Source organism: Neomonachus schauinslandi, chromosome 11, assembly GCF_002201575.2.
Source record: "Neomonachus schauinslandi chromosome 11, ASM220157v2, whole genome shotgun sequence".
NCBI classification, from domain to species: domain Eukaryota; kingdom Metazoa; phylum Chordata; class Mammalia; order Carnivora; family Phocidae; genus Neomonachus; species Neomonachus schauinslandi.
This window is the reverse complement of record NC_058413.1, coordinates 47382815-47406594: the sequence shown is the minus strand read 5'-3', so window position 1 is coordinate 47406594 and position 23780 is coordinate 47382815. Positions and strand designations below refer to the sequence as shown.

General features: G+C 46.7%; 1 protein-coding gene across 4 annotated transcripts in view; it reads right to left on the bottom strand.

Annotated features, from left to right (window-relative positions):
* The window catches only part of SCUBE2 (signal peptide, CUB domain and EGF like domain containing 2), a 66353-nt gene extending 46255 nt beyond the window's left edge, over positions 1 to 20098 (bottom strand). For all 4 annotated transcript variants that reach the window (XM_021685760.1, XM_044919850.1, XM_044919849.1 and 1 more), the window contains exons 1-5: positions 19900 to 20098; positions 18416 to 18538; positions 10549 to 10674; positions 5784 to 5918; positions 858 to 983 (exon numbers count right to left, since the gene is read on the bottom strand). In XM_021685760.1, the coding sequence (XP_021541435.1) occupies positions 858 to 983; positions 5784 to 5918; positions 10549 to 10674; positions 18416 to 18538; positions 19900 to 20023 (634 nt within the window). In that variant the 5' untranslated portion in view covers positions 20024 to 20098. The remainder of the gene's footprint in view (positions 1 to 857; positions 984 to 5783; positions 5919 to 10548; positions 10675 to 18415; positions 18539 to 19899) is intronic.
* Between the last annotated feature and the right edge of the window lie 3682 nt (positions 20099 to 23780).

The window sequence follows — 23780 nt, the reverse complement described above, 5'->3', positions numbered from 1 at the left end:
GAGGGGACAGACACCTAAATGTACAATTCAACCCGGGTGTCCCATGCTCTCACTGAGGAACCAACAGTGTTGTAAGGAGCCAAAATACAAAATGGCTGCCCGGCTGCTCAGGGCAGGCTTCCAGGGACGTTTAGCAAGGTGCACCAGCCTGAGAGCTAGGAGGACCTACACCTGAACCCTCACTAGGCGCATGCTCCCTGTGTGACCTTGTTGCTTTACCTTCTCCACAAAATGAGGGTAATAATACTTAGCTCAATAGGGTGGTGATATGAAGAATTCAATGGAATTGGTACATTTTTGGACAAGCCTTTACACATAGTAAATGTGCCCTCAAAAGCAGCTACTTTCCTTCTCATTATTAGAAGTTAGGCAGAATATTAAAGGTTGACTGAGAATTCACCAAGCCAGGTCGGGATGAGCGCTTGGAGAAGGCTTGGAGGCATGAAGGAACATGGGCTGTTCTCTGACAGACAAAGAGGTAGGGTGTTTGGGAAGAGGAGGCGGATGAGGTTTGTACAAGAAGCAGGACCAGGGAGCAAAGAGCTATGGTTGCCAGATGACCACGTTTGATTTTATTCTGTGGGAACAGGGAGACCGGCCCCAGCATTCAGTCCTTCTAAATTTAATTTCCTTCTGATTAGGTCCCTTAAAAAGTATCATCTTCCTTCCCTCCTTCCCTAGGGGAGCCCACCCCTTGTGCAGCAAACTTAGTCCTCAGTAGAGGTCAGTATCCTGGGATGGCTGCCTTCCCGGACGCGGCCGCCGTGCCGTGAGGTGGCGTTTCTGAGCTGGGCTGCAGAAGACACCCCCTGGGGTAGGCCGGCTCCCAGCACAGGCCTGTGCTAGTCTGTACTTACAGATGCAGTCTCTCTGGTTCTTGGCCAGCTCAAAGCCCGGCCGGCACTCGCAGGCGACGCTGCCCCTCGGGGCCTCCTTGCAGATGTGACTACAACCGTGATTCCGATTCATGCAGCTCAGACCCTCTGCAAAAGAGCAGCACGCAGCCAGTGACCAGGCTGTGAGCACAGTCCTGAGCCCCAGGGGCACTGCGAAGGGCTGGAGGCTGGGACCTGACTGCCTGGGTCTCCATCAGCCCCACATTTTAAGAAAACATGCCATTAAAATCCAGCCAGGTCAACTAACAGAGACATGAAGAATTTCCTCTGTCACCCAAGAGATCTGATGCCTCAAGTCTCCTGAAGAGGAAGGAGCCCTCCTAATACTCGGAAAAGAAAGCGCCCCTCAGGGGCTCTCTGGTGAGTGAGGAGCCACAGCCTGCAGACCCCAGGAACCAGCACTCAGACTCTTACCTCTGCCAGGTTGTTACCCAGGCTGACCAAGAAGGCAAAGAAAGAAGGAGAATCTAAGAATATCTTCAGATAGATGAAGATGGCCAACTTTTTCACATACTCTTGAAGATAATTTTCCGAAAACGTCAACCCTCTTTTCTCCCCCAACCAAATCCACACTTTGGAGGTGACTGTGACTACTGTATTTTGGCATCAGCACACAAAGGGCCCAGGGGCCTCTCTTCTGTGACCACTGTCACTTAGTCCCTGGGCACCCCCCAGCAGGCTCGGAGCACAGCACAACACAGCTGCAGAGGGACCAGAGAGAGCCTATGGGCATGTGGTTTCCTTCAGCCGCTGTAAAATTCTCTCCAGGTAGACTACCATTTTCATAACGGTCCAATCCTCTGGTCACAGGGCAGGGAAGGGGATTATTTCCTGGCTGGTTTAACACGCGTTTAAATGATGGGGGTCATAACCTAGTGTACGTCCGTGTGGTTTGCCAGAGCCCTGCTTCTTCTCAACACAACTCTCTGAGACCCCATCACCCGCCAGCACTCTGGAGGAACTATTATTACGCCCAAGAGTATTCCCAAGACCTCTGCTCAGTTCGTACTGCATTATTGACTACATGCCCATCTGATGCTTCTTTGCATCTGTACAATGAACATCTTTGAGAGTAGGCTTTTTGTTCTCAGCTAACAAGACACTCTCTAACACGGGAAGTAGCGCTGTTTTAAACATGAGTACAAGAAGTTTTCATCCAACTTCTCTGGGATCCTACACGGTCTTGTATTGTGCCCCTAAAACCTTAGCCAAGTGGTTCTAATTAAGTCAAAAGTCACTTCTCTCCAATTCTCACCGCAGAGCCGTTGATCTATGCTCAACTGGAATACCCGTTTTAATACAAACAGATGTCATTCCTATTCCAAAAGACAGCGTGACAGTTAATACATCCCATACTCTCTTAAAACCATTTTGTTTTTTATCTGACAGTTATAAGCTGTTTGAACTCCCGCACTCCATCTGCGTGATTCATTCACCCAGGCCAAGGCTGCTGTCTGTTAACACAGAATGGGGCTTGGACTCAAGCAGAGCAAAGCGCCCTCGTAGCTCTGGCTGGTGATTTGTGGAAACGTTATTTGCTTCCAACACTGAGACGGCACAGGTGGTGAGAGACAGCTGCCTCCGGAAGCGACGTTCTATCCTCCTAGGAAGGCCCGGCAAGAATTACATTTGTCCTTGGGTCAGCAGAGCATTGGGGATCACGCGTGCCAGGAGCCTCTAGAGCTGAACATGACAGTGCCCAAGAAAGGGCAGCAGCAACACCTGCAAAGCACACTCCCCGGACAGGTCAGGGGCTGCCGCTTCTTCTCACCCTGTTTACAAGTCTGTGGAGACATTTGCAAAGTGACCTGTCCTGCCTCAGAGCAGCAATTCATTTACACAAGAAATATTTCATAAGAATTGACTGTTATAAAATTAAATTAAATTTAAAAAAAGAGATTACTTAAAAATAAAATATTAAAAAAAAAAAAAAAAGAATTGACTGTTAAAAAAACAAACAAACAAACCTGACTGGGTGCCAGATGCCTTGGGGATACATGAAAAGTTGTCCCCTGGTGCCCTATCATATCAAGCTAGGCCTGAAGTTACCAGGAGATAATAGACGTTAAAATGGCTCTGGAAATGCTGGGGGCTTTTCAAAAGGTGCCCCTGAAGCTGTTCATAGTTCTCTGACTCAAAAAAAACGGCCACTGCTAGGGACGCAGATGGGTCTGGTCCAAACTAGGAGGGCTGGCAATCATGTTTTGGGTTGCTAGTTCACCAGGAGGGAAATAACTCAAAAACATTAGAAATATCCTATTGCAGTGGTCCCACTGAAGAATATTTCTGGAAACTGGAGAAAAATATGCCTTGCAAACAGAGTGAGAAACATTCTATAAAGGATGGAAACAGGCCCTGCTGAGAGACAGCCCCTTCCTCACTACCCTGACACCTTCCCCCTACTCTGAAAAGGCAGTGGTGCAAACATCGAAAAATATTCTCAGAGCAGACAAAACAAAAGAGGAATGCTCATTTTGAGAGCCTGAGCACCCATGAATAGGGACAAAGCCTGGCTGCGGCAGTATGTCTCTCCCAGCCTACCCCCATTACATGGGTGAAAACACACAATCTCTTTATCAGAGCTTTGGGGTCTCTAAGAATAAAAAGAAAGAAAAATCAATAGCTTAAGCTTTCCCTCAGAATCACCTATTATGATCCCCTGAATTGAAGAACATTTAGTAAATAATTATTAAAAATAACCGCAACACCAAAAAATACAAGCTTGCAGTATTACCTTCTTTTAACCAATTTTGGAGTATCAACAGGGGGTTTTAAAGTCCACTTTAATACAGTTTCTAAGAGTTTAATGTGCACATCAAGGAGGAAATAAATCCTAAAGGAACGCTGTTTACAGACTGTTCTATTTGAAGAGTTAAAACCTTAGGATGGACGGGATCTCAGTTATTAACCGTCATAATCTGTTGGCTCAGGCTGCCGTGAATTCACCAAGAAATCAGCCTGCAACACAACAGAAAAATCACCGAGAGCACTTCCAGACCACAACTCAAATTCTTGGATTTTGGTTTTAGCTCCAGACAAGTATGTTCATTTTAAATACTCTTCAGGGAATCCAAGAATGTCTGAATTGTAGAAAATTTAGAAAACACAGATTGCAGAAAGGAACTGCTTTTGTATTTACTTCTGTTATGAAGAGCCTGTGTCTGTAATCAGTCTGGAGGTTCTGTCGGAAGGGAGAGAGGGGCTGAGCCACTGCTTTGGAAACGCAAGGTAAGAGATGATCTTAATCGCTGTGAACTGCTTTGTGAGTGGGTGGGGATCCATACTGTGTTTAAGCAACGGCCTGACCCACAGGTCCCCACTCCTGTCTGAGGCACCTGTAGGGAAAGCCGAGTGACTTCCCAGGAAGCAGCTTTGAGCAACCAAAGAGGAGGTGCCCTGAGATCGCTCTTACTCCTGGCTTCTTAATCCTGCCTCATCCCAGATGCAAGGCTCACAGGAAAGTACAGAGAACCTACCAGGAATGTGAAACCCAACTGCTACTCTATCAAGGGCCATGCCTGCATGAGATAAGAGATCTGCCTGATTAGAGCCAGTGTGTGTGTGTCTCTCCTGCCCAAACACTGAGAATGAGCATGCTCGGGGTGATAAGACTCATCAAACCCACTGGCCTGTGACCATTCTTCTTAGTACCCAAACAGCCTTTTCCAGCCAGGTAGAAGGAAGGATCCATCATTCTTGGAAAATGAGGCAAAAATCATCTTCCACAAAGACACCCTTGAAAAGTCTTAAGAGGGGCACCTGGGTGGCTCAGTCGGTTAAGCTTCTGCCTTCGACTCAGGTCATGATCCCAGGGTCCTGGGACTGAGCCCCGCATTAGGGCTCCCTGTTCAGGGGGAGTCTGCTTCTCCCTCTCCCTTGGCCCCTTCCCCCTGCTCGTGCTGTGTCTTTCGCTTTCTCTCTTTCTCAAATAAATAAAATCTTTAAACCATGATTCAACAACAAATCTACAAATGTGTGATTAAATAGAAGAACTTAAAATCGCCTCATTCTTCAGTTATGAGAATGAACAAGCAGCACATGCCAAAAGGAGTTAATAGTCTAATGTTTAGAGCACTTCCCTTACAAACACGCACGGGCAACCCCGGGACAACACAGCCATCAAAATGTAATCCTTCAGCTTAAGAAAGAGCAGAGAATTAAAAACATGTCATTCAGTTAAAAGTGGCTGATTGGCCACGTGTGCTTAATGCCTCTCCCCAACCTGAGAATCCACGGAACTAACAGAGGAATAAAAAAGGTATAGACCCAAAGCAAAGAGAACAAAAGGGAGGCCATCAGAAGAGCCGTCTACAAAATTTCTGGAGGAATGGTAAGCGGTAGCATGGGGAAAACCACAGCATCGAAAGCCCACGTCTGGGGAGGGGGTCCCTCTGCGCTGGAACCCCAGAGGCTCAGAGTTCAAAAATGGGAGACCCAGGGAAGGCCAGAGTTGGGTCTGCCTGTCCCTATAAGAAGGCTCCAGCCCCTCCCTACCCACCCAGAGCTCGGAGCAGGCTCGCACTTGGTGCTGTGGTTTGCAGCACCGTTTTGAAAAACTTGGCAGATTGTCCATTACATTTCTCCTGAGACATCTAGTCATGTTTGAAATGTTCTCTATTTAAAGATTAGAATCAGGAATGTGAGAGTGTGAAGAGACCTCAGAGATCACCCAGCCCAACCCCCTTATTTTGCCAGGTGAGGAAATGGAAGCTAAAATAGCCTGCCCACGGTTACCCAGTAGCAAGGTCTGGACTCATCGCCAGGCCTCCAGATTTTCCCATACTCCATGCTTCTCCTCAAAAAATCAGTGAGGGTGGGGGAGGTTCTCAGAGGTGACACTGCCCGCCCCCTACCCCTCCCCCCCAGCCCACAGCAGAGCCGAGGCACCTTCCAAGCGGTGAATGCACGTGTGCTGATTGTCACTCAGGAAAAATCCCTCCTTGCAGCGGCACTCATAGCTCCCCATGACGTTGACACAGGTGTGCTGGCAGCCACCATTGTTCTCCAGGCACTCGTCCACATCTGGAGGGAGAGGAGGATTAGCCTTGGCTCTGGGGACTGTTTCAAATGCCCACCCCTCCCGGCAGCTCAGGGCCACCTGCTAAGCAGAGATGAGGTCCCTCTTCCTTCCCTGCATCACAGTAGCTCTCAGAACTGAAGTCAGCAGGGACCCCAGACCACAGGGCTCTGGGGCGCCCTTAACCAGGCCTTCCACACAGACACAAGATAATCAATTCAGTAAATATTCATTGAACACCTTCTCTTTCCAGAGTACGGTGCTAGAAGAGGGGACAGTAAAACACAGATGAGTAGGATCAAATTCTTCTGCTCTAGGAGCCTGCCCCTTCAGCAGAGGGAAGGAGACAAACATCCAAGTAATTGTGGGATACAGTAAAAGGTGGTGCAAAAGATAAAGAGGCCACCTGGTTATAGGGTATCGGGATGGGTTTTATGAAAGATGGGCCCTACAGGATGTCTTCAGTTTTAAATCAGGAGAAGGGATTTTAGGCAAAAGAAAGGGCATGAGCATAGTGCAGATGCTGGGGAGCATGGAGTATGTTCAGATAAGGGCGGCCATTCAATTTGCCTGGAGCACAGGTCCATGCAGGGAAGTTACAGGAGATAAAGCTGGGAGGATACCAGGCAAAGAAGTTCGGTCTTGATTTGGGAGGCAGTTGGGAACCACTGTAGCAAGGGTGGCATGGTCAGACCCTTGAGTTGGGAAGAAGGTGGTAGCCAAGGAAGGGTAGGATACAAGAAGAATTGAAAGTCTGGGAGTCTAGCTTCACACGTGTACCTGAAATAGCCTCAGCTGGGGTTTGTGGGGGACCAGACCTGGGGCCTGGCCATGGGGATGCCTAGGAAGGAATAGAAAAAATAGAAGAAGACTGTGGGCAAGGTGCCTGCAGGATGGAAAACCATGTGGGCATTGGGTAGGGTGGCCGAGAAACATGAAGACCAGAGCCGGGTGGGGAAATGGGGGTGGAGATGAGGCTGGCCCCCACCATGGCAGGGAGGTGATGTGTGTGAGATGCTGACCTTCAGGCCTTGGTCCAGAAGGCAGTGGGAAACCTGAGTCTGGTGTTGTGGCGGCACCTCGGAAAACCGAGGTGGATGTAGACGAGAAAGCCGAAGGCAGCAGTGGGAAGGAAGAGAACGGTTGCTGAGAGCACAGGGCCAGAGGCAGAATTCAGGAGAATACCAGGGGCAGGAGAAAGTAGAGGAGACAGCAGAAGCCGCAGAGAAGGAGCCATCAGAAAGACAGAGAGGGAGTGAGTCATTCGCCACCTGTCTTCCACCACCCCCCGGGGTGGGTTAAGGGACTTTCCTTCCACTGTGTCACATATTACTCTGTGCACGGCTCCATCAATACACTGACCATATCACATTCTCAAAATCTTTTTTTAATTTGCACCTTTTGACCCCTCAAAACCTTTCACTTATCCATCTCCACTGGATTGCAGACTCCTTGAGGACAGAGATTTTTGTTTTATTTAGCACAGCCCTGGAACTGCAGATGCACATTGTTCAGTGCATGAACAAAAAAGCAGGAGAGCATAGCATCACCAGAGCCAAAGCAGAGGAAACTTCCAGAAAAGTCTCAGACATGACAAAGGCTTAAGGAGAAGGCTGATACAAAAGCAATTTATTTTGGGTGGGTGGCTCAGTCAGTTAAACGTTCGACTCTTGATTTCAGCTCAGGTCATGATCTCCGAGTTGTGGGATCAAGCCCCGCGTCGGGCTCTATGCTCAGCACAGACTCTGCTTGTCCCTCTCCCTTTGCTCTTCCCACTGCTTGCTTGCACACGTGCGCTCTCTCTCTTTCAAATAAAGAAATAAAATCTAAAAAAATTAAAAATAAAAATAAATAATAAAAGCAATTTACTTCTCCAGCCTGATTTCCCATGTGCCTAACACTAGCTTCTGGGCACATCCATAACAAGAAAATTCACATTTAAATATCTGTTATCTGGTTTCAAGCTTCAGATCTTATAGTCATGCATCCTCCCACACTACCAGGCAGATGTCTTTCTAAACAGATGGGACTCGAGCCATCCCCTCAAGCCTAACAAACTTGCCCTTCTCTATGCCAAAGGGTAAAGGGAGCACATTCCAAAGTATGAGCCGCTGGAACACACCTGGCCAAGGTGTTCCATGATGAGGACTCATGGTGAGCAGGAGAGATCTGTTTCCCTGAACTCCAAATCCTGGATTGGGTTGAGTAAAGGTGTGCTCCCCTCTGAGCTGTCACCCACCCATCCTACCTTTAAGCTACTATTCCTTTCTCCAAAGCCACTAGAAATGTGCCATTGAGTTGGGTGATGTACTCTGACTGAATTAATACAAAAAGTGTGTGTGTTCACATGCACAAATAGGTTATCACTCACCTGGTGAGTTTCTCCAGACTGCAAAACAGTGGTTCTCAACCCTGGCTGCACGTTAGCACCCAGATGCTGGGACCCCACCTCCTGAGACGCTGACATAACTCATCTTGGATGAGACCTAGGCAATGGTGTTGTTTTAAACTTCTTGAATGATTCTAATGTGCAGCCGGAGTTGAGAACCAATGCCACAACACTGAACAGCTAAGAAGCACTCCTAGACACTCAATAAATGGAAACTGAATTCAGGCAGGTGAGCGACACGGAAGAGAGCTGCGTTTCGTTTTTCAGGCTCTCGGGCATTCAGGATCTTGAAGCACTCTGGGTTTGGTGCCAGACTTAAGTGGCATTTGTACTGTGTATATTCTGGCTAATATATGTGTGGCTAGCACGTGGTGAGGGGCCGAGGAGAGGTCCGCGGTCAGCCCAGGGAACGCTGCACAGTGCTGCTCCTGAAAAGCTTTGCCTCTGAGCTTCCGTGTCACAAAATGCTTCAGCCCTTTCAAGTCTAAATGGCACAGAAATCTCTGTGTCTGCTCGTCCTGCTCTTCTTACCATACCACTTCATTTTCTCATGGCTTCCTTTAAAGAATCCTTAGCCCCTTCAGGTACACTCAGCAGATACTCAGGATATTTCTGCTAGGCAGATCCTTGCTACCGAGGACACCAAGAGACCCCAAGGAGGGGAAATGGAGATAGTCCACTGAAATATCTGTGTTAGCAGCCAAGGCAAAGAAAGACTCCGGCCTCAGGATTTCTGAGCCAGCCTTGACTCGGAACCACCCGACCCAAACCTGGCCCAGGTCCTTAAACCCTGTGGTGGTTTGGCCTGTTGCTCTTAGGAAGCTCACGTCTTCCCCCAGGCACAACTTGGGGTTTGAGCACAACTGTGATGACCAGATCTGCCATTAGACATAAATTTCCCCAAATGCCATTTTTGGCAATCAAAAGGAAATGTGAGATTCACCCCCCCAAAATGGTAAAAACAAAATCCCCAAAACATACTGCATGCTTCCCCAAAAATTACACACTGAAAGTGACTTTTTTTTTTTTTTTTAGTTTTTTAATTAATCTCAATTGACTGCTGTTGTCAGGATTGGCTCTCTAGTGTCTCTTTGGGGTCCTGACTGCCCTAGGCAGTCTGCAAAGGGGTTAGTGAGCCCTCAGCCCTCAATCAAATCTTCCTGACCACTGCAGACTTGCAAGGCCAAGTGTTCTGATCCAAAGACTGACTCACACAGGGCACCAACAGGAAGGGACAGAATCTATATCAGGACGGGGTTCCAGGGGACACCGAAGTGGGATAAACGACATACAAGGGTTGATTCCCAGACGGAAAGTCTCTCCTTCCCCACCACTCAAAAAACGAGTTCTGTCTGTACTTATCTAGTGACTTTTATGCTGCTCTCAAAGCATTTAATCAAGCAGCCATTCCCCCTGTACCATAATGAATCATCTCAATAGCCGTCCCCACTGTGTCAGGGCCTGGCTCAAGTTACTCCTTGGTCAGCCAAGCAGACGTCAGCAGGTTAACCACACAAAGGGTCATCAGTGTCAAGGACCCTGATGCCATCTGTCTCCCAGGATGTCCTTCTGTACAACGATAGCACCAGCCTTAAAATGCAAACAGACCACGAATACCTGTCTGCCAGCTATTCAACACTCAGCCCACTCAGCCCCATCCAATTGCTTGCTATTTCTGAATCCTGTTTTATTCCTGGCATAAGCAACCAACAGAAACAACACTCTTTGCAGTCCCTAACTCAGGGACTGAAACTCCAACAGATGTTCCTGTTTTGTGGAATAAAAGGAGGATGTTAATGGAAGGTTTCTATTTGAACTTCTCTGTCTCTCAAGCAAAAAGGGGGTGGGGTTACCTGACTGAGATCCAATCACACATTTGGAATTTTCAGAACAAGTAGTTTTACCAGTTCTAGGATAGAGATACTTACAGCATTAAAGAAATGGTTATAAGTCTTTCAACGCAAGACCAAAGACCTTAAAGGGGAGAAGTCAATGCTAGAAATGAGTAATAACAATGATGTCCATCTCCTTAGACTAATGGAGAATTTATATCATGAATGATCACATAAAAACTGAAACACTTCACCTGGTTTTCTGTCAGGGAGTGTGATTTCTAAGGGGGCAGAAAACACAAGTCTCTGATCCCCTTTTTGTTTTAATGAGTATGTTTTCATCAAAGGAAACAAAACGGTGGGGCACCAGAGGGTAAGTAAAGGAACCCCACCATTTCCAACCGTTTTCCTTACCAAGACAATTATGACCATCATGAGCCAACTTGAAGCCATCAAAACATGTGCAGCGATAATTGCCTGGAATATTCAAACAGTCATGGACACAGCCTCCGTTGAGTTCATTCTCACATTCATCAATGTCTGAGGAATAAAAGAGAAGTAAGCCAGACAGAGTCCATTTCTTTTTGGGGGGGGGGCGCCATTTCTTTAGGATGGAGATATATGTATTTACCCTCTAACCAGCCATCCCACTTCTAGGAATCTACCCTGAAGATACATCTCCAACAACAGGAAAAATAATATGCACAAGGTTATTCACTGCAGTATTGTTTGTAATCACAAAATACTAGAAACAGCGGTGCCTGGGTGGCTCAGTCGTTAAGCATCTGCCTTTGGCTCGGGTCATGGTCCCAGGGTCCTGGGATCGAGCCCCACATCGGGCTCCCTGCTCGGCGGGAAGCCTGCTTCTCCCTCTCCTACTCCCACTGCTTGTGTTCCTGCTCTCGCTGTCTCTCTCTCTGTCAAATAAATAAATAAAATCTTAAAAAACAAAAAACAAAATACTAGAAACAACCTAACTGGCCCACACATTGGAAAGTAGCTGAAGAACTATGGTACATTTATTCAATGAAGTATTGTCCAGCTGTTGAAAAAAAAAATGAGAAAGATCTCTATGAACTGATTTGGGGTGATTTCTAGGATATACTACTAAGTTAAAAAAAATCAAAATGCAAAAGAGGATCTGTCGTTTATTATCATGTAAAAAAAAATCAAGGAATATGAAAAATACATACATTCCAGTGTGCTTTTTGGCAGAACTTGACAAGCTTAACCTAGAATGTATACAGAAATGCAAAAGACTCAGAAGAACCAAAACAATATTGAAAAAGTAGAACTTTCCCTCGATTTGGAGGACTTTCACTTACAAAAAGCTACAGTTATCAAAATAGTGTGGTACAGGCATAAAGAAAAACATACAGATCAATGGAACAGGATAGAGAGTCTAGAAATAAACATTATATTTATGGTCACTTGATTGTAGACAAGAGTGCTAAGGCAATTTATTGGGAGAAATGATAGTCATTTCTTTTTTATTTTTTTAAAGATTTTATTTATTTATTTGAGAGAGAGAATGAGAGAGAGCACGTGAGAGGGGGGAGGGTCAGAGGGAGAAGCAGACTTCCTGCCGAGCAGGGAGCTCGATGTGGGACTCGATCCAGGGACTCCAGGATCATGACCTGAGCCGAAGGCAGTCGCTTAACCAACTGAGCCACCCAGGCGCCCGAAATGATAGTCATTTCAACAAATGGTGCTGAGACAACTGTCCATATGCAAAAAGATGAATTTAGACCCTTAAACTCACACCTACACAAAAATCAACGAAAATGGATCAGGGTCCTAAATGTAAGAACTAAAACCATAAAACTTTTAAGAGAAAACATAAAGCTTTTATGAGAAAAATCCGAGACCTTGGATTATACAACACCAAACACACAATTCATAAGTTTTAAAATTAATAATCTGGTCTTTATAAAAATTTACAACTTTTAAACTTTTAAGGGACGCCTGGGTGGCTCAGTCGGTTAAGCGTCTGCCTTTGGCTCAGGTCACGATCCCAGGGTCCTGGGTTTGAGTCCCACATCGGGCTCCTTGCTCAACAGGAAGCCTGCTTCTCCCTCTGCCGGCTGCCCCCCACCACCGCTTGTGTGTGCTCTTAAGTAAGTAAGTAAGTAAGTAAATAAATAAATAAATAAATAAATAAATAAATAAAATCTTAAACATGCACACACAAAATAAATAAATAAGGGGCGACTGGGTGGCTCAGTCATTAAGCGTCTGCCTTCGGCTCAGGTCATGATCCCAGGGTCCTGGGATCGAGCCCCGCATCGGGCTCCCTGCTCAGCAAGGAGCCTGCTTCTCCCTCTCCCACTCCCCCTGCTTGTGTTTCCTCTCTCACTGTCTCTCTCTCTGTGTCAAATAAATAAATAAATAAAATCTTTTAAATAAATAAATAATTAATTAAAATGAAGACAAGCCACAGATTGGTGGAAGATATTTGCAAATCACATACCTCATAAAGGACTTACAAAGAACTCTCACAACAATAATAAGACAAACAACCCAATTTCAGAATGGGCAAACAATTTGAATAGACATTTCACCAAAAAGGATAGAGAAATGGGTAATAAGCATATGAAAAGGTGGTCAACATCATTAATTATTATGGGAATTCAAATTAAAACCACAATGAGATACCATTTCACACTCACTAGAACAGTTTGAATAAAAAAGACAGACAATAACAAATGTTGATGAGGATGTGGAGAAATGGGAACCCTCATACACTGCTGATAGTAATGTGAGATGGCACAGCCACTTTGGAAACAATGTAGCAGTTTCTTAAAAGGTTAAAAAAATTTCCCATGCAATCTAGAAATTTCTTTATACTTCTAGGTATATATCCAAAAGAAATGAAAAATTATGTCCACACAAAGATTTGCAGGTAAATGTTCACAGTGACATTATTTATGATAGCCCAAAAGTAGAAACAACCCACATATCCATCAACTGGTGGATGGATAAACAAAATATGGTATATCCATACAATAGAATATTAGTCAACAATAAAAAGGAATAAAATGCCAGTATAGGCTACAACATGGATGAACCTCAAAAGCATGCTATGTGAAGGAAGCCAAAAGCAAAAGACCACATATTGTATGATTCTATTTATATGAAATACCCAGAAAATGCAAATCTGTAGAGACAGGAAGTAGACTAGTGGTTGCCCGGAGCTGGGGCTGGGAATCGGGCTCTTATTGAGACGAGGAAAATGTTTGAAAACTATATTATGTGATAGTTGCACAACTCAGCTAATCTACTCAAAATCATTGATTTGTAGACTTACTCTGAATTGGTGGATTCTATGGTATATAAATTAGAATTCACTAAAGTAGTTCAAAAGAAAATACACATTTATCAGGGTGCTTGGTTGGCTCAGTCAGTTAAGCGTCTGACTCTTGATTTCAACTCAGGTCATGATCTCAGGGTCCTGAGATGGAGTCCTGCGTCAGGCTCCACACCGAGCATGAGGCCTGCTTAAGACTCTCTCTCTCCCTCTGCCCTCCCTACCCCCACACTCACACTTGTTCTCTCTCTCTCTCTCGTTCTCTCGAAAGAAAGAAAGAAGAGAAAAGAAAGGAAAAGAAAATACACATTTATTTGCAAAAGAAATCTAGGAAGCAGGGAGGATAAACTAGGTTTATCTAGAAACTAGAGAGATCGGTGATCCATGGTATGTGGGAAAAGGATGAAAAAGAGGAATGAGGAACAGAAGAACAGGAATGGGGAAAGGGAGTAATATTTCTCTGGGTATGCCATTTTGTATAGTTTTGACTCTCGGAACCATAGTGATATATTCATGAATACATACATACACAAGGACATACCTATGTACTTATGTACATACATACAATCAACCAGTATACAGAGGTGGGGGGGGAGGGAACAGATAAAAATGGGATACAAAGAGAAACAAATGAACTTAGCTGTATAACAAATGAATAACAACCACACTGAAGGAAAGTACTAGCCAAGTCACTTTGAAAAACACCTTGACTGAATGTTCTAAGGCTAAAAATAAAAAGAGCTGTATACAGATACTGTACTCTAATTAGTAAATCTGTTTTACTTGCAAGGCTATGGAATAGCTTTATAAATTATTTATGTGTATACTTGGATTGAATAAACAGGTAACAAACTACATTGCAGATAATGAGAGCCACCTTTCTCACAGTTGGAGAAAGAAGTTACAAATAAGCAAAGAGGGAGACTGAGTAAAACTTGGGGCATTGCTTTGGAATCCAAAGCATCAGTGTAAGTCATTGTTTTTAATATATTTGTAAATGGTATATATAGAAGGAATAAATATAGATAAATGTATATGTGTGGGTTAGGATACATACATATATTTCCTAGGTCTGTGCACGGAGAAAGTCTAGGAGCAATGACATCCCAGTAACAATGAGAACACCAAGCATCCAGATCTTGGTTTCTATGTACCATTTCCCAATAAAAGGAACCAGGGCTCCTTGGAGAAGTGCCTGCTTCCAGGGCTGAGGAAGGGAAAATACAAGATGAGTCTGTGGTATCTTATGGTACTAGAAAACTAGAAATTTCTCAAGAAAGGATGAGAGCATGTCAAAAGGACACAGGAAACAATGTGAAGGAGCTCCCAATGGCTAAAGCTGGAATAATCTGAGCCCCAAATAAATTACTATACAAATAATTAAATACCCATGAGCCCATACTGGCATAAATACATAAATCAATGCATAAATAAACAAGGGAGAAGAAAAAGATCTTCCTTACAGAAGAATCTCAGTCAACAGACATATAAGAAATGAGGGAAAAACAAAATTACCAGTTATTACATCATAGTTATAACTGTTGCAGGCAAGATCCACAGCTGGATGCTAAAATCAGTGGGCAAAGACGTGAGAAGAAACAGGATATTAGCATAGACTGGAAGTATCTGCCCTAAGATGTGTGTTTATTACAAAAGGAAGAAATAGTAACTTTGCAGTGGAGAAACCCAGGGTGTATCATCTTAACCACATGATCGCTAGTAATGGCACATATTAATGTCATGTGCCTCACCCTCCAATCCCCCCCCCCCACGGGATGTGCCAAAAAGCACACAACAGCATTTCCGTAGCAGTGCTGCCAAAAGCTTTACTGTTTGTATTACTACAATGCATAATCTTAATTTTATTGTGAGAAAACAAGGGACATTCTCCTACTGGGTCAATTTCTACCGTATCAATTCTTAACATGAGAAAACAAGGTAAACAAAAGAACTGAGGGGTACTTACCCAAAGTGCCGAAGTCATGAAAAACTAGGAAAGACAGGAACTGTCCAGATTGGAGGAGACAAAGGAGACACAACAACTAAACATAATGTGGGACTCTGAATTGGAATGGCCTTGGTGGGGGAGAACATTAAGAAAAAACTGGTGAAATCTGACTAAGGTCTCTAGTTTAGTTAGAAGTATTGTGCCAACGTTAATTTCCTGGTTTTGATATTGTACTGTGGTTATATAAGCTGTTAACATCAGGGTTAGATAAGCGAAGGGCATATGTGAATTCTGCACTATTTTTGCAACTTTCATGAAATTTAAAATCATTCCAAAATAAATGTTTTTTTTTTTTAAACACAGCTCCTCGGGGCACCTGGGTGGCTAGTCGTTGAGCATATGCCTTCGGCTCAGGTCATGATCCCAGGGTCCGGGGATCGAGCCCCGCATCGGGCTCCCTGCTTGGCAGGAAGTCTGCTTCTCCCTCTCCCACTCCCCCTGCTTGTGTTCCCTCTCTCTCTGTGTCTCTCTCTGTCAAATAAATAATAAAATCTTAAAAACAAAAACACACAGCTCCTCAATACAAAGGCCACGTTTAGATTCATCCTTGTTAAATTTGATTCAGTTCCCTAGACTGAGAAGTAAGAACCATACAATGAACACTGACCACTGAAATGCCCCATCCCCAAAGTCTGGGATATAAACAAAGATCATTTAGAATGAAACTTCATTTCTTCAAAGCCACTTTGGAATCATATTATTTTCAAAATACTTATTCAGGGCCCATATTTTCATTTTTCCAATAATTTGGCAGAAGAAACTATAGAGGATAAAATTCTGGTCACTCTGGGCAAACCCAGTTCCCATCCTTATACTTAAACAGCAGCAGTGAAGCTGACGATAAACACAACAGAAACGATACCAGGGGTTGGACCCGAGAGGTTTAAACCAGTAAGCCAAGGAATACACGTAAAAGAGTCACATCTTCAAATATCTACATCTTTGAATCCTTGCAATCTTCATTTTCTTTCCTTTTCCTTCTTGGAAGAATGTTTCTGCTTCTCGACTCTGGCACCAAGAAATCCGAACTAAACAGGGACATCCTTACTCCCTAGCTTTATAGGTATTCAAAAGTATTAGAAGTATGTAAAAGATCATATCCCTCTGGAGTTTTAGTTTTCAATGACACTACAAGGAATATATGCTCCCTGTTAACAGTGATTACCTGTGGATAAAGGAGTAAGAGGGTCTTTGATTTTCTATTTCATACATTTTCTGTATTGTTTGACTTTTTATAATAACAATATATATTATTATTTTAAAGCCAATTTAAATATATAAAAGCAACAACTCCAGTCATTCATTAGTTATTTTAAACTAAATAGTAGACTTTTCTTTTTTTTTTTTTAAAGATTTTATTTATTTATTTGACAGAGAGAGACACAGCGAGAGAAGGAACACAAGCAGGGGGAGTGGGAGAGGGAGAAGCAGGCTTCCCACGGAGCAGGGAGCCTGATACGGGGCTCGATCCCCGGACCCTGGGATCATGACCTGAGCCGAAGGCAGACGCCCAACGACTGAGCCACCCAGGCGCCCCTAAATAGTAGACTTTTCAAGGATAAACTGTTAGCAATTCAGTTTCATGTGTCATATGTCAAGCCCAAAGCTAAGAATAAAGAAATTCTTGCCACCTGTCATTCTATATCATTTGCTAAATATGTACTCTATCTCAAAGAAACCATGGCACAGTTTCTGCCCACTCCCCCACTCCCAGAGAGTATACAGAAAACCAGTGAAAAAGTAAACATTTTTTCCCCAAGCAGGGTATGAACATGTGTGAGTTCCCGTTCTGTAAGTAGTGAGGATGTGGTACAGAGGAATCGGCAGAGAGATGTTTCAGGGAGAGGTAGCCTTTTGGCCTCCCATGATGTAAGACAGAGAGAGATGGCTGCCTGTCTCTGGGAGAACATGATCTTAGAGAAACACGAGGGCTTTAAGGATGGACTACCAACCCCATTTGCTATGAACCTGACCAGGAGTATGTCTCCTCTGATAGGAGAAACAAGTTTTGCTCCTCACGCACAAAGGAAAATATAAATATCAGGATTTCTCACCCACCAAAGAAGGACACCAGGAGGCTGAGTGAATCCAAGAGATAAGGGTCCAGAGCTAGGGTAGACATCTGACTTTCTTCAACCTGTTGGTTAGCTGTGTGATTATGGCCACAAGTCCCCTTCCCAATTCCCCTGGGGCCTCAGTGTCTCACATCTGAGGGATGGGAATGCCTCAGAGCTCCCTGAAAGAGAAGAGCCCTGCCAGCTCCAACATGCCATGATTCCATCCCCAGGAATAGCCTCCTCCTAGGAGTGCCCAGTCTCTGGCCAGTTCTGAATTTCAGAGTTCATGACACTGGCCCAGAACACAAGATGGCAGAGTCCAGACTTTAGGCTCAAAGATCTAGAACTCTAAGGGCTTAAAATATCCCTTTGCACACCTTTCCAGGGTGAGCATGCAGCTCCAAATGAGGCAGGCCCCTGGTATAGCTCTAAAGCTTGGGAGGTCACAACGCCAAACAGCCCAAAGCCATGAACAAGATGGACCCTCCAGAGCCAGCAGTGGAGGGCAGGACTCCTGCCCTCGGACTCCAGGGCACGGGTGTAAACTGCCCCAGGGAGGTGAAGGATCAGCCCTTCTCTGGCAGGCGTGGCTCTCCTGATCCATATGACTGTTGACTTTCTGCCCCCAAACTGAGTGGGACCAAAAATACTAAAGCACCTCTTTTCCTTTACACAAGCTAGACAAAAGGACATTTTGGAACCACATAAAACTATATGATCAGCTCTAGGGAAGACCATTATAATGTTCCTAGTGCTCTAAGGGTCTGAAATGTATTTCAGAAGGTGGGTGGTATGACGTGGGGGGCAGTGGAGGGGCACTTTTACCAGCATGAGTGGCCACTACAAGAGCTGAGGGGGTGGGGAGCTTCACCTGCTGGCCCACTTACCACCGGTCCCCAAGTCACTTACCCTCACACTGCCTGCCCTCCCCTTGGTAGCCAGGCTTGCAGGAGCACTTGTAGGAGGTGAGTGTATTCTGACAGAGGGCGTTGGTGTGGCAGTCATCTAGCCCTTGGGCGCACTCATCCACATCTGCAAAAGAGCACAGCAAGCTCCTGGTATCATGTTCCAAGCCCTTCGAGATCTGGCGTTGGCCCTCCTTTAGCTTCATCTCCCACCAGCCCACCCCACTCCTCATCAGCTAAACTCCTCAGGAGCCCCTAGGATGAACCACTCCACTTCCAGGCTTCTGTTCCCTCTCACTAGACTACCCCACACACACCCTTTCTACTCGCCTGCAAGACTCAGCTCCAATCTACCTTCTCTAGGGAGCCTATTGTGATCCCCCAGTGGAGGTGGTGTCCCCCACAACCCGCTGCCATATTTATCTCCTTTCATAGCATATATCACACAGGACTGTCACTGTTTTCCTGCCGGTCCTCCCCTCTAGATGGTGTCTTGATGATTGTCTAGACTCTGTGCCCTTGATGCCAAGCACAGTGCCAGGCACATGAGTAGGCAGTAATAAATGCCTGTTGAAGGAAAAGACCAGGTTGGCAAAAACGAAACAAAACGAAAAAAAGCAAAACCTGAAAACCAAGCAGTGTCAGCTTTCTCGGGGCTTGGGGTATACGGGGAAAAGCTTGCCCTGGGCTCTGAGCACACCATCCTGAGCTCTCAGATGGCGCAAAGTGGGAATGGTTTCCACACCCCATCAACCGCTGCCCGCCCTCTCAACCTGGAAACCGGCCTTGGCCTGAAGTATTTCCTGCATTGACACCACTCTAGGATGTTAATTAAAAACAAAAGTTTTTGAAATTACTGCAAGTCCAGTTAACGCACAACGTCCAGGGTACTTATCTCTGGCCGCCGGGAAAACCCAGGTTTGTTGCGGCTTAAGGCTCACGGTATTCCCGGATCCTCAACCGGCGCCTGTTTCGCAGATAGAAAACTCTCTGGAGCCGACCCTGAAGCCCACAGAACTTCCCGGCTCCGGAAGAAAGACGGAGCAAAGCTGCCACAACCTCACGGAGGTACCGCGGTCGGGACCCTCAGGTTCCCCATCTACACACATGAGGAGCTGGACCGCCGAGAGTCGGGTGCTCTCCGTCCTACGCAGCGGGCGAGAGTCTGCCCAGCAGGCGCTCTCCGGGGACCCCGGGCAGCGGGACCGGGGCGGGAACTGTCATCAGCCCCGGGTCCGAGGCCCGGCCGCGGCACTCAGGCCCTGGGCCTCTAGCCCAAGCGGTGGCGGCGCCTTGGCCTGGCCAGCGGGTGAGGCCCCAGGGGAGCGGGGGCCACGCGGAGCTCCCGCAGCCAAGCCCTGGCCCGGCCCGCCCCGCGCGGCGCGACCCCGCGGGGGGGTTGGGGGAAGACCCTGGGCCCCGCCCCGGCGCCGGCCCCGCCCGCCTCTGCCAGGTGCGTGCCGAGGCCCCGGAGGTGCGGGCACTCACCCTCTGGCGGCCCCGGGGCGCGGCCCGGGCCGGGCGGGACGGCCGCGGTCAGCAGCAGCGGCGGCAGCAGCAGCGACAGCAGCGCCCGGGCCGTCCCGGGGCAGCCGCGGCCCAAGACCCCCATGGGTGGCGCGGCGGCTGCGGGCAGAGACGGCGAGCGCGGCGGCAGCTCCGGGAGGTGTGTGCGGGCGCCCTGCCCGCCGCGCTCTGACACCCCCGGCCCGGCCCCGCCCGGCCCCCGAGCCCCGGCCTCATTTTCACACGGTCCTCCCGGGGGCCGGGGCGGGCGGCGCGGGGGCAGTGCCGCCCCTCCCGGCCCCCTCCCTTCCCCCTCCGGGCGCTGGGCGGAGGGGGCGCGGCCGCGGTGGCCGGAGGGCGGCTGTCAGCTTGGCCGGGCAGGCCCGCGTCCCCAGTGCAGGCCCCGTCACCAGACCCGCCGCTCCCGCACCCCCGCCCCGCTCCAGCCCCCAGAGCCTCGTGCTCCGCCGTTTGCAGTGTCCTACAACTTGACCCAGTCCCTCTTGTGGGACAAATAGCACTCTGGCCTGAAATATTCCAACAGGAGGCTCCCAGAAATTGTCCTGTGTAGTTCAGAATCCTATAATCCCCAAACCCTAAAGCCACCTCTGGGGCTTTCCCACCTCTCCACTTGGGACGGGTAATGTGGTTGGAGTGAGCAATTCCACATACTTCTGAACCTCAGGAGACTCAGGGGAGAGCGCAACATGGATCGCTGCTCACCTTCACATGCACGCTGCACCTTTCTCCATGTTGCCCAGGCCAGGCCTTCTGTGATCCCCAGCCCCAAGCAGTGGCCCAACCACCTGTCCCACCACCCCACCTGCTTAGGACTGTTCCTCTCTGGTACACTGCTGGGCCTAGAATCACAGCAGAAAATGTTCATCTCACTCAACACTAGTTAAATGTATCTACAGGGGAGCCTAGAAGGTGAAGGGAAAGGGGGCTAGCAGTCAAAGGTGAGCCAGCAGGGACAAGAGACTGCACCAGTTTGGCTTGGGTCACGGGTGGTATCTATGACCACCTGAACTCATAAACACCAGGTCTGGCCAGCTGCAAATACAGGCAGCGCCTGTGAGCTGGCCCTCCAAGCAAGACAGTCCCTATAAGGGCACATGTGCATACAGAGACTTCCCATACCTCCCCTTGCCACTGATGATGGAGCCCACTACACTCGGCATCACTCCAGGAACAAATGCAACAACGATTCCGAAATGCTGCTGTTGAACACCAAACTGAGGGGTTTTAATCAGTTTCTCTTTATTTATTACATTTTCTCCTACGCATACATATACATACATACATACAAACATACATGTTTGTGTACGTGTGTATATATTTACAGGAGAAAATTTAATCATGAATATATATGAATAGTGAATACACACACACACACACACACACACACACCTTTGGTAATCAGGAAAAAAAGAAACGTCATAGAAAATACCCACCTAGCTCATGCACAAGAACATGTCTTCCTAGGGTCCATCCCCTTTCCAGAGCGCCCCTCTTTGTAGCACACACATCCCCCCTCCCCCCCATCTGCTGCCTCCGTCTTTCCCATGCCCATGGGCCTAGGCGAAGAATGCCTCTTTGGGCCTTCATTGCTAATGCTGCTGCTGGATGGAGAATCTAAGAAAATAACTTTTCTGTGGTTGTTTTTCTTTTGACCTTTTCATCCCCAGTGAAGGCAGGCAGGTTGCTTCCCTTTTTCTGTCTTTTGCCCCTCCCTCCTATCCCCTTTTGTTTGGTACCGAGAGAGACACTCAGCTATTTCTAGCCATAAGGATGGTTTTTACACATTTGTAAATCTTCACTTAGTGAAACGTTCCCTCCGCCTTTGTCTTTGTGTCCTTAATGGTAGCCATAAATTACCGCTTTCTTTTCTCTGCGCTGCATCAGGCTTCATTGCTTTTGAAATGATCAAAGTTATTTTCTTTTAAAATCCAACTAGAAACTGCCCATTGTGTGGCACAGACCTCTTTAGCTCCAGTCAAAGCATATAAATACATAAAGCTGCCCATTAAGTTCTACGGGAGCCTCCTCCAGCCCCGTGTGCCTGGTAAAGAAATAAGACATGTGCTGTTCTTTCCCTTCATCTTTTCCCCCAAGTTCATGTTTCAGTAAGAATACAAATTAATTATGATAAGACCCAGTGCTTTTTTGCCTAAGAGGGTCAGTTTTTGTCATGTTTCCTGGAAAAGTTCACCACTGGCACAAATCTCAAAAAATGTTCTGAATTCTATTTTGTTTGCCCCGACTTCCATACAAATGTGCTTTCAGCTGGTTGGCTCCCAGACTCCTGGGCAATCTTTCTGACACTTCAGATTAAAGTCAGTATGGTTTACAACTGGAAATTTCCATAGGGGAAAGGCTCCAGGGGAAGTTTATATTCAAATGTCAATGTTTTCGGTGTTCCAATGTCGGGAGGGACTCGGTGGGCCCTGCACTAGCTGACGTCTGCCTTCTATTGTCCAGCTGAGGTCCCCACAAACTTCTCTGAGAGGCCACAGCCACTGTCCCTGGACTGAGGCTGAATCTGCCTCTTCCTCTCCCTCTCCTTTCCCTCAGGCTCAGGATCTGAGGGGAAAGAGAGCCCAATCAGCCCCACCACACTGGTGTAGGCTTCTGGCACGAGAGAGACTGTGGAGGCAGAAGACCCTGGGTGCCTCTGCACCATGGACGGCTAGGTTAAACTCTGTATTCACCAGACACCTTTCAGTGCCCATCTTTTTTGACTCCTCAGCAGCCTTTGGAAACTCTTTTTGGAAACTGTCCCTCCCCTGGATTTTCATCACAGCAGGCAAGCTCCTGGTTTTCCTCCTACCTCTCAGGAAATGCCTTCTCAATCATCTTCTTGGGATCCTCTTTCTACACCTCCTTCCTCCCTGATGGTTCACTCATTCCCTTGCTTCCATAATAGAAATCTCCAGCTTGGATCTCTTCCCATAGTTTCAGTTCTATGTATCCAATTACCTACTGGATACCTCCACCTTGATCTTGCACAGGTCTCTCAGATTCAAGATGTTCAAAACAGAGCTCATCTTCTCCCTCAAACCTTCTCCTTCCCAAGTGCTCCCTCTCTCTGAAAAGGGCACCACCATTCTGCCAACACCAAGTCAGAGACCCGGCAGTCATCCTGGACTCCATTCTCTCCCTACCACATCCAAACAATCATGTCAACTCTACCTTCTTATCATCTCTCAAAGCCATCCTCTCCCTCCATATAAGCTTCCAGAGCTCAGGGCCTCATCATCCCTCACCTGGTCTATTGCTCCTGGTCTGTGATTCTTTACTGGTATCCCTGTCTCCAACCTCACCCGCCTTCAGTGCATCTTTCACAGTGGCTGCCGGACTAAAATATAAATTTCATCACACCACTCCCAGTCTTCCTCAGGCGAAAGTCAAAACTCCCTTTATACAGCCACTCTGGAGAACTGTTGGGAAGTACCTACTAAAACAAAAATGTGCCTACCCACTTCTCGGTATATACCCAAGAGAAATGAGTACATATGTTCACCAAAAGACATGTATAAGAATGTTCACAATAGCTATAGTCACACTAGCACAAAACTGGAAATAACCCAAATGGCTATCAACTAGAAACTGCATAAACAAGTTGCTGGATTTTCGTTCAATAGAATACTATGGAGCCTGAAAATGAACAAAGTCTCGTAAGTTCCACAACACAGAGACATCTCATGATCATTACAATGGGTAAAAGAAGCCAGATACAAAAGGGTATGAATTGTATAAGTCCACTTCTATGAAGGTTAAGAACAGACTGAACTAATTAATAGCAATTGAGGCCAGAACAGTGTTCCCACTGGGGATGGGGATTGACTGGGAAAGGCATGAGG